The 12,009-nt window shown below is 34.2% G+C and overlaps 1 protein-coding gene across 4 annotated transcripts in view; it reads right to left on the bottom strand.

The window, feature by feature from the left end:
- Positions 1–3,028: 3,028 nt before the first annotated feature.
- ZNF280D (zinc finger protein 280D) overlaps positions 3,029–12,009 on the bottom strand; it is a 101,767-nt gene continuing 92,786 nt past the window's right edge. For all 4 annotated transcript variants that reach the window (XM_055279253.2, XM_055279250.2, XM_055279252.2 and 1 more), the window contains 2 exons: positions 8,035–8,090; positions 3,029–4,971 (listed from right to left, as the gene is read on the bottom strand). In XM_055279253.2, coding sequence (XP_055135228.2) covers positions 4,347–4,971; positions 8,035–8,090 — 681 coding nt within the window. In that variant the 3' untranslated portion in view covers positions 3,029–4,346. The remainder of the gene's footprint in view (positions 4,972–8,034; positions 8,091–12,009) is intronic.

The following is a 12,009-nucleotide window of genomic DNA, read 5'->3' as shown; positions in this document are numbered from 1 at the left end:
CCCAGTTTGCGAACCTGGGCAGCATGTTACTGTACTAAATACTGTAAGCAAGTATAACACGATGGTGTTTGCGTATCTAAACATAGAAAATGTACAGTAAAAACATAGTATAAAGATAAAAATTGTACACCTTTGAGTTCTTAATATCAATGGAGCTTGCAGGTCTGGAAGTTGCTCTGGATGAGTCAGTGAATGGTGACTGTGAAGGCCTAGGACATTACTGTACACAACTGTAGACTTTATCAATATTGTACACTGGGGCTAAATTTAAAAATGTTTTTCTTCAATAATAAACCCTAGCATACAATAACTTTTTTACTTTATATATTTAAAATTTTTTTACTTGACTCCTGACACAGGGTCTTGCTCTCTCCTTCAGGCTGGAGTACAGTGGCTTGATTATGGCTCACTGCAGCCTTGAACTCCCAGGCTCAAGTGATCCTCCCACCTCAGCCTCCTGGGTAGCTGGGACCACAGGCAAGTGCTACCATGCCTAACTAATTTTTTTTATTATTATTTTTTGCAGAAACGCAGTTTCACCACATTTTCCTGGCTGGTCTCACATTCCTGGGCTTAAGCGATCTGCCCATCTCGACCTCCCAAAGTGCTAGGACCACAAGTGTGAGCCACTATCCCCGGCCTTTTACTTGACTCTTTTGTAGTAACATTTCGCTAACAACACAAACATTTTACAGCTGTACAAAAATACTTTCTTTCTTTATATCCTATTCTATAACCGTTTTTTACTATTAAACAATTTTTTTTTTTTTACTTCTTAAACTTTTTTTAAAAAAACTAAGACACACACACATTAGCCTAGGCCTACATGGAGTCAGCATCATCAAGATATCACCAGGCAAGAGTAATTTTTCAGCTTCATTATAATCTTATTGGACCACCATCATACATGGGGTACGTCATTATGTGGCGCATAACTGTACTTAAAAGATAATTGTTTTTCCTCTTAAGTTTAGAAATAGGTAAATCAAGTGTTTCACTTCTTAGCTGAGTAAACAAGTCTTAGTGTTATAATAGTCTAGTAAAAATAAAACACTTGCAATCCTCTTCTAGTGCATACAAACTTCCTACTTCATTAGAGTTAGTACAAAGAGTAGTCTTGTCAACCATGAAGTCAAACAATGAGGTAACAGAAGCGTACAAAAATGTAACGATGTTAAAACTTCAATAATTATTTTATAAAGTATATCTTTACATGATATACTATCTTGCCTATTAATAAAAATGATTCACAACTCCTTCTCTTGAGGAAAAGTCCCCTCTTTCTTTAGGTTAAGAAGTCTTTGATTCCATATGCATTTAACAAGCAATTAAAAGTTAGCTAGCGCTAACTATAAAAGTAATTTCACCCAACATATCTCATTTCTTGAAGATGTTATAATTACAATTAGTACCATCCATAGGAGGATTATTTGCAAAAAAAGAAATATTTTAAAAGGAAATGTTTAATATAAATGCTAGTAACTAGATGTAATGGAAAAACAATAACTTAAGAATCAGATCAAACTGGGTTCAAATCTAGGCTTTGTAACCCTAGGCAAATAATTGCCCAGATATTTCGTTTCCTTATCTTTTTACTTCTAACCAAAATAAAGCGACTCACATCTTGTGTTTCTTTTAACAAATGTTTAGAATAGTTCTTTAAAAATTCATGGGGTGAAAATAATTTATAGTTTCTTCCTTAAAACACTGAAGAGACGGAAAGGGGAAGAAATAACAAATAAATATGGCATTCAGATTTTCAATATAAATTAACAGTGCATCCTACAAAATAAATATGATTCTTGATGTTATTAAACTGCACTTATAATCCATCATAATCCTGTTGTTTTAACAGGGAACTATAACATACTAAGGCGTCTTGATAGTTCTTAGGCAGTCACTAGAGTGCATCACTGGCTTTTATATTCTTATCAAAGGAGTTTAAGCACTACAAAGCAGGAGTAGGCAAACTATAGTCCATGGGCCAAATCCAGCCAACATCCTATTTTTGTAAATGAAGTTTTACTGGAACACAGACAGGTTCATAATTTACGTATCATCTACAGTGGCTTTCATGATACAAGGCAGAGTTGGGTAATTGTACTACATGGCCCACAATTTTTACTGTCTGGCCCTGTAGAGAAAGTTTCCTAACCACTGCTCTAAAGCGCTGCTACCAAAGGTTTGGTTTGCATACCTGAATTGGTTGTTCCTGATTGGAGATAAGGAGATTGAGAGAGAATGTAAACCAGCTATGATACCAAGTACAATTAATTCAGCTATTTTTTTTTCATTGCCAGACTTTCTCAATGAAGCACTTACAGTCCAGTATAGGTTTCTTTTCTCATAGTATATAGGTACAAACAGTTCATTGATCTGCTACTTTGAATACCACTACTCGAAAGGTGTATGGGGGCTGATGTAGCAAAGCTCCAAAGGGATTATGGTGTCACTTAGAGACTTATCTTGGCATAGTGCTCTAGAGTTTTGTAGCATAATGTGATAATGTAGCAACAGACTGAATGAGACTCACAAAATGGTCCTTATAGAGACAGGCGTTTTTCCTACACCCCGCTCTTCTAAGGTTTATATTATTCCAAAAATCTTCCATGATACAGAATTACATTTTAACAAGGTGAAGGATGACAGCTAATGCCTCCCTCTCTCCCTATCTTTTCTCGGGAGCAGGAAAGATAAAAATATTAGCTCTCCTCCCCAAAATACTCAAAATAATTCATAATATATTTTGCCTATTTAGCCTCTTTAAATTGTTGAGCAGATAGAAAAGTATAATATTAAATTCTATTTCTCTAGAAGTAAAAGAATTTATAAAGCAAATCTATTCTCATAAATATTAGCAATATTGTCCCCTGTACTTTAAGTCCTAATTTAAAATAATGTATCAGCAGTTAAAGAATGTAGAATGGAATCCTCACCACTAACACTGATATTAAATTTCTTGAACAAGTATATAATTTCTAAAGGCACCAAAGGTAATCTGAATCAAGCAGTGATTGGAAAAACAGAATTACTCGGGGACAGATTTTTATTGCAAATATTTACTCAAAAACTACTATATACAGCAGAGTTTTAATCACCATTTAAAACATTGAACATTCAGTGAAACAAAATTTAAGAATCCAAAGCACATTTTAAGAAGTAAAAATGAAGCATTTTAAATAAAAGTTTGTTAGTATTTCAAAGCAAACTACTGTTCTTCATATTATTCATTTCTATATCTATTATATTCTAGATGATAAAAAAACTGAAAAATCAATTTAGCAGCCATCTTATAGATAAATTAGGCTAAATTTCCAAAACCAGTTGTTTTACATCACTGTTTTAGGTCCCATTTGAAGTTTTTATTTTACAATTACAGAAAAGTCACTTAAACATGGCTGAATACATGCCAGGACATGTTTTCAGTTTACTGCTTTACAATATCTACATTATACCATACTTTGGTTTGGCTTCCAGACCATTTTTATGGGCCTATTTCTAAAGAAGATCATTAAAACAATATTAAAAGCATAATAGCTACAGGAGTTTCAACAATAGGTTTCTACTTTACATTAATACAACTAATACATCAAAGAATTTCTACACAGCTTACACAATGACAAAAAGCACAAATATAAATTTATATCTTAATAATTCCACTTTCACTGAAAGTTTAATTAAGGTAAGCTTACAGCCTGGCAGGCTAACACTTGTATGGAGGTACAAAGATTCAAATATTCTGTTTACATGCGTCTGACTGGAATGTTATATTAAATCCAAAATTAAGTTTATGTTCATCCAAATTCTCATTAGATCAATTTAGTACTCTAAGCATGCTCCATTTACCAGCATCATCCTCAAAAATAAAGCCTGCATTAACAATGCTAATCAGCCATTGTTTTAAATCAATTACTCCGAAAAGTACATGGTTTCCAAATCCCTTTCTCTCAGTTAACTGAAAAGGATATACAGGTAATAAGGATTTTTAGCTTAGGATTGATGGAAGTTTGAAAGGCTTTATAAATATTACTAATATCATCAATTCATGTCAGCAACCAAATCTCATTTCCTTGAAAACCATTAAATGAGGCCTTTGCACTGCAAATTTAACTATCATTAAAATCCTGTTCGTGTTTTTAAAAACTTTTTGGGAATCCCTACTAAACATGCTATTATTGGTGAATTGATTTGTCTGATAACATAGCTTGAACATACAGGTAAAGTGTATGTGTGACCTCCCTTACATATTTCCATTTCTGAACCTACAGCAGCACCACTGAGCTCACCTGATAGCACTGTTCCAAATGCCCTTATCGTTGGTACACTGAAACTTAAAATGACTAATTTCAACTTCTTTCTTTTTCATCTTCCAGGTCTACTGTTGCCTCTGTTGTGCTAGGGTTATTTCCTCCAGGAATGTTATCTGTTTGATCAGACACTACTTCATCAGTCTTGGCTGAAGGATCACCACTACCTTTCTGAAGAATCTCTGTGGCTTCATACTCAAGTACCTCGGATGGAGTCAGAGGTTCCAAATGAATACTGCCTTGCTCACTAACATCAGAACTAACAGATTCAGGTTCATCTCTTTTTCTCAAAAACTGATCAATGCTTACATTATCTGATGTTAATCGCAAATCCTTAATATTCCTTGAAGAAAATCTGGCTTCACTGGAGTTGTGATCTTTAATCTGATCAGATAAGATTATGTTTTCTGAACTTTGGCACATCTTCAACTCCATTTCCTGACAAACGTGTTGTATTTGTTTTTTCTTTTCCACTTTATCTGCACCAATATTTGAATCACAACTGAAGATGTTTTTTGAGCCAGTTTCCTGGTCTGCAAGACAGGTTTCATTTTCCTTATCTGAAACTGTTATGCTTTCTTCACTTTTTGTTGTTGATGAGACTTCAAATGAATTTGCATTACATCCATTTTTTTCTTCTGAAGAAGCAGCTTTATCTTGTTTACTGAAAAATAAAGTCATGGATTATGTATTTCTTCATGAAGCAATGTTTTTGAACACTATCAAAATAAAGACATGCTCTAAAAAATAAAAAGTCAAGGTACATTTGCGCACCAAAAAGGAAAACAAGCCCAAGTTCCCAATCCTTGCTACGGCAGTAAAATTTAGAAGGAGGCCATTTTCTTAGGCGAGATTCTGAGAAACTCTGGAATCACATACTAAAAGATGTCTATCAACTAGTTTTAGTCCCGGCTGTCACTATTTTCATCTGTTCATATCTCTTGCCTGTTTCTAGTTTAAATTTAAGTATTTTGTAAAAGTACCTAAAATAAAAAATATATATTTGGAAAAAAATCTATTTTTTTTTATGATTTTTTTTTTTTTTTTGAGACAGGGTCTTGCTCTGTCACCCAGACGGGAACACAGTGGTGCAAATGTCTCACTGCAGCTTTGACCTCCTGGGCTCAAGCGATCCTCCCACCTCAGCCTCCCCAGTAGCTAGGAATATAGGCGCACACCACCAAGCCCAGCTATTTTTTTTATTTTCATAGAGACAAGGTCTTCCCATGTTGCCCAAGCTGGTCTCCTGGGCTCAAGCAATCCTCTTGCCTTGGCTCCCAAAGTGCTGGGATTACAGGTGTGAGCCACCATGCCCAGTCTCCTTTATGATTTAAATAGCTTCTTATGTTTAGAATGTCTTTCCATACATAAAATCAGACAAGCATTCAAACATATTTCTCTAATTTTTAATAGCCTAATTTTAAAAAAATAAACACATGCCTGAAAAACTGTATGTAAATATATAACATACATACACATCTAAGTGTGTGTGCATGTTTGTACACATATATATGTGTGCTTCTGTGTGTTTATTCTGGCCCTGATGTGTTAACAGAAACTATCTAGTGAATCACAAAATATGAGAAACAAGATTTCTAAGAAGATCACCAGTCCATTATCTAGATCTAAGGATGCTTATTTTATGAAAATACATTTAATGATTACATATATCTTATTTCTTACATTTAGTCTATCTGACATTTAGACGTATTCCCAATGAATTGCACAAATATCCTAGCAACATTTCCAAAAGGTAATTTGTTATTTACTAAATTATTATTTATATAAGGCTATTTCTCTGCTATTTGTTTTGTTCTAGTAATTTGTCTTTAGACGACTCCTAAACCAGTAGCACCCGGTTCTAACAATTATTAACAATATACTTTAGAACTAAACAAATCACCTACAATCTACAACTCTTCCCCATAAATTTCATACTTTAAAAATGTAAAAGATATTTATCAAGGATGCTCATTAAAACAACGTTTAAAATAGTGAATACAAAAAATCTAATATCTTTTTATCTTTTTTTTTCTTTTGAGACAGTCTCGCTGTGTCGCCCAGGCTGGAGTGCACTGGCACGATCTCGGCTCACTGCAACCTCTGCCTCCCGGGTTCAAGTGATTCTCCTGCCTCAGCCTCCCGAGTAGCTGGGATTACAGGCACGTGCCACCAAGCCCGGCTAATTTTTGTATTTTTAGTAGAGACAGGGTTTCACCATGTTGGTCAGGCTGGTCTCGAACTCCTGACCTCGTGATCCACCCGGCTCGGCCTCCCAAAGTGCTGGGATTACAGGCATGAGCCACAGCGCCCAGCCAAAAACCTAATATGTTATCCAACAACAAAGGAATGATTAAATACATTATGGTATTAATAAAGAGAAAAATATAAATCTTTTTTTATGTTTGTCAGTTTCCGAAACAAATCCCATGTTTATTAAATTCATAATTTAATTTGTAAAATAGTCTATCATGAAGTTAATATATTATTTTTTATCATGGTAAAATTTTGCTTTTCTTCATTTGGATCCTGCCCATTTTCTCTCTATATATAGATATAGATATTTTTAAGGCTAGTCAAGTGAAACAGTAGGAGTGGAGAAGGAACAAAGAACTCTGCAACTGGCTGTGATCAATTATTTGTACCATTTTTGTTACATTATGATCGAGTTTGTCCACTATATTTTGTAATCATATGTTAGTGGTAGATTAGAAAGATTCTGATTTTTACACCAGGCTACTTTAATCAATACTCTCATTAATTTCAATCACTTAACTCATTTTTTGGATCTTAACTGGTCAACTACATATGGAAAAAATTATTTTTTTTCCTCATTTCAAATTTGTATAATTCCTAGTTTTGTTCAGATCATAATGGACTAACTACAATTTACAGAAAATGTTAAATAATACAGAGATGACTAGTCTGCGTTTTCTAACTCCTTAGTTGATTTTTTGTTAACAATCCCCCGAGAACTTACAAAAAATTCAAAGTGAAGAAAGGGCGAGATAACTGTACTATTAAAGTATAAGAAACACCTTCATAGGAACTTAATCCATAACTTACTTTTAGGGATAAAAGATTAATCTCAACAGACTAACAGGCAACCTACATTAAAATATACAGCATACAGATATAAATGGGTGAAATTACTTAAAAGACAAAATAAAATTACCCTTCTTTGGAATAAAGTTCTAATTGGAATGTTCAGATTCTCTTCTGCTAAAAGACTGTGAAACACCTTGTGTTCTTTAACATTCTACCAAAGTATGAAAATTTTAAAAGCCAATCCCTGAATCTTGAAACTACTGTGATCCTACCACATAAGTAGTCTTATAGTTTTTTGAAAATACTTTAAAAAATCTTAAGATGACCTATTTGCAATAACTGTCCCTGTCCAGTAACATGGAGCATCCTGTAAGTGTTTTCATTAAATAGGGGCAAAGAAAGTCTGCCAACATTTTACTTGCTAGTAAGTAGTTTTTTAAAAAATTTAACAACATAAAATATACTCTATATGTTTAAAAGATTTAAAAACGAAGGATATAGAGAATATTTTTCTTGGATTAAAGTTTTTAAGTTTTACTTTAATTAAGAGCCATTACAGAAAATAGCACTATATACAAAAATTTAAATAGTCCTTTGCCAGTTAACTGTGAAATAATGCAGCTCAAGTGTTATTTCGTATACTTGAATTTTATGAAATTCAGTTTTTCCTTATATTTACCTTTCAGAATTTGATGTTTCTGTTTCTCTTTCAGCCATGTTAGGTCTTGCAATTTTCTGAAATAATTAATAATACTTTTCTTTTACATTCACAGTTAATCTTAAAGAAAAATTTTTATTATACTAAACTTTCTGGATAAAAGAAACAAGTGTGCAACTTAATATAAGAAAGAAATAGAAAAATAATTTATTAAATATAAAATATAATTAGAATACTCCATAATTATACGCAGGTTTTAAAAATGTTTTTAAACCTATACAAGTTTCAGTGTACCAAAAGTTTCTGATACAAGGTAAAAAAGCAGTTACCCACTCATGTCAATATCTGCTTTTCGTAACCTCTATTTCAAATGTGGATCATAATTACAATTACTTAAATAGAAAACTGGTAAAACACAACTTGAATTTGAATAACAAGACGCATCCATAGTATTTTATATAAATATATTAAGCACAGATATTTAGATAAAACATTTCTGAATTTATGATTTCATACTGAGTCACGGTAACCCTTCTACTGTCAAACCAAAAACATGAAACAGTACACAAAGTAAGAAATATTCTACTTATTTCAAATGTTTTACAGGGAAGAAATAAAAGTGTAAAACCTCAGTAAGCCATAGGCCAATCTAACAGCTTGTAACAATTACCAGCTATGGAGTACATATGACGCATGAAGCAGTATATTAAGAACCTTACGTTCACTATCTCATTTAATCTACATATTAGATTTTATTAACACTATTTTAATACATGAGAAATAAGACTGAGTGGGAACCCAAGGCAATACCACAATAACTGGTAAAGAACCAAGGCAACACCACAATAAGTAGTAAAGATTCAAATCTATATCTACCTCTTAACCACTATGGTAGATCGACTCAAGCCTATAAAATTGATAATGGTGTATTAATCACACACACTTATCTACTCACCGTCTCAAAACCCTGCTAAAACAAGGGCAAAGAAATAAAATATTTTTACTTATAAAGATGAAGAAAACACCAAAGTATACTAATTGCTAAACAGATTTCACCAAATTTTTAGAAATAGGAAAGTCATTGGAAGAGTGGTTACTGATTTAGCAGTATGGAGGAAGTTACAATGAATGTCTGCAGTGGAGGAGTGCAAGGAGAAGAGATCAATTTGCCCAGAGAACCAAAAACACCTGGTATTTGCAGGTGGTCAGTCTACTATTTAGTACATAAAAAGTAAAAATAAAGCATTGCTGGGAAATCTAAATGCTCCTCCCTCGCAACTTACCCAACAGGCATCTATCCCTTCCCTTACCAAAGAGGCTAAAAACTTCCTTCCTTCCTTTTTTTTCTTGACAGAGTCTTGTTCTGTCAACTAGGATGGAGTGCAGTGGTATGATCTCAGCTCACTACAACCTCCACCTCCCAGGTTCAAGCGATTCTCCTGTCTCAGCCCCCCGAGTAGCTGGGATTACAGGTACCCACCACCATGCCCGACTAATTTTTATATTTTTAGTAGAGACAGGGTTTCACCATGTTAGCCAGGCTGGTCTCAAACTACTGACCTCAGGTGATCCACCCACCTCGGCCTCCCAAAGTGCTGGGATTACAGGCATGTTCGACCATGCCCGGCTAATTTTTTTTTATTTTTAGTAGAGACGGGGTTTCACCATGTTTGTCAGTCTGGTTGTGAATTCCTGACCTCAAATGATCTGCCCACCTCGGCCTCCCAAAGTGCTGGGATTACAGGAGTGAGCCACCGTGCCCAGCCTAAAAGTTAACTTTCTGAAGTGGAGATAGTCTAGACTTATGAACACCAGGAAAAGCAAAAGGCAGGCATGAGATACTGAGAAAACAAAGTTTTAGTAAAAGTCCATGTACTTAACAATCCCTCTCCCTGCCTGGCTTCCAGAATGCTAACAGCCAGGGAACTCACTCCCCAACCTAGTACCCTCAGCTAGAAGCTAGATTTCTCTCTGGAGAAAATGATCAACCCCAAAGAAAAAATTTTCCAGAATGATTTTTCTTTTTTTTTTAAGAGACAAGATCTCACTCTGTCACCAAGGCCGGAATGTAGTGGTACGATCATAGCTCAACTGCAACCTCGAACTCCTGAGCTCAAGCAATCCTCCCACTTCAGTCTCCTGAGTAGCTAGGACTACACAGTATGTGCGCACCATGACTGGCTAGTTAAAACATTTTTTTTTGTAGAGACGAAGTCTCCAGTGTTGCCCAGGCTGGTCTCAAACTCCTAGCCTCAAGGGATCCTCCTGCATTAGCTTGCCAAAGTGTTGGGATTACAGGCATGAGCCACCATACCTGGCCTCTCCATAATGATGTCGAGACCATCCTCCTCAACAAAGAATCAGTCAGTTCAGCACCTAATTTTCCCACACTGAAGTCTATGCAATTTTCATGCAGACTGTGCACACTGTACAGTGCACAAATCCAGAGGGCAACACATTGTAATTCATATCATCTGTTCCCAAAGTATGATATATGGACACCTGGGGAATCCAAGCCACTTTCAGGAGGCATCTGAAGTCACAACTCATGGCATAAAAACAGTAGTGTGTAAAAATGGTGGCAAATTAATATAAATCAAGGCAGTAGCACCAAATCCAACCTGTACTAGTAGTCATTGTATTATTCACCACCATACACATTGTATTCTTCACACCACACCGAGACAAATTCAAAAATATTTTTATTAAATCTCAATCTTTGAGCTCGTATCTTTTTAATATTTTGTGTGACAAAATGCAAAGAAAGTATGCATAAGACACAACTATTGCCTAGGGAAAATATTTGGGTCTGTGATTGAGTTGTGAGTTGTACTTAACCACATTTTTTTCATAGAACATCATTTTTATTTTAAAGAATGACTGCCAAACTATGAATATTTAGACTTGAGTTTCAGTAGACTTTTTCTTTTCGAAAAATTAACAAATTGAGCCCGTCATATCAAGGAAAACAACTGACAGTATTCATTTCCAGTAATAAAATCAAGCAAAAACACCTACCCACCACTGATTAGATTAATGCTAATATTTACTGTGAGCGCTTGATATTATATAATGAAATATTTCAACATTTGGAAGATCCAGGGCACTTAGGGAGCCAATATGTTCCAAATGACCAATGCATGATATTACAAAATTATGCACAGATAAAAGATCCATTGAAAATATAAAACAGACAAACAGATTTTGATGTAACAAAGCAAAAAAAGTCAGTGATACGGAGTTAGATTCCACAGTGCAACAAGCAAGAAAACTTCCACTTTTGGTGTAGTATCAAAGGAGAATAATCTCAATTATTGGAAAAGATTATTAAAGTACTGGGTGAGGCTGGGTATTCTTCATACATTTCAACCAAAAGAATGTATCACAACAGATTGGATTCAGAAACATGAGAATCCAATTTTTTCTACTAAGCTTGACATTAAAGAAATATGCAGAAGTGTAAAATCAAGCCATTCTTTCTCATTAAATTTCTGTTGTTTTGGAAGATAGTTATTTTTCAGAAAAAATGTTATTTATGTTAACATATATTTATTATTTTTATTTTTGACAATAGTTTTTAAATATCATTATTTCAATTTCTAATATGGTAAACATTAGTAATTTTTGAGACTACAAAGGATATATTTAAATAGTATCCGCAGGAGTTCTGCGGTGTTCAACCTGAATGGCTATGCAAGATAGCCCTGTCCCCATTCAAACACATACGGTTTTCAATGATTATTTTAGCCTCATTCTTTAATTATGTATGGGCGGGTAAGGATCACCACATAACAAAAGATATACCTTAACATGAAAAATACCAAAATAAACAAAAAGGAGTAAGAAAGGGGCTTGGAGACATCAGATACATTGCTGGGAACAAAAGAAAAAAGTATATATGAAATATTTAATATCTCCAAAGAGGTATATGTTATTATATCCATTAAACAGTAACAAAAACTGTAAAAAAGAGAACTAAAGAACAAATAAAAAGTT

Source organism: Symphalangus syndactylus, chromosome 5 (assembly GCF_028878055.3).
Source record: "Symphalangus syndactylus isolate Jambi chromosome 5, NHGRI_mSymSyn1-v2.1_pri, whole genome shotgun sequence".
NCBI lineage: Eukaryota > Metazoa > Chordata > Mammalia > Primates > Hylobatidae > Symphalangus > Symphalangus syndactylus.
This window is presented reverse-complemented; position numbering and strand designations above follow the sequence as displayed.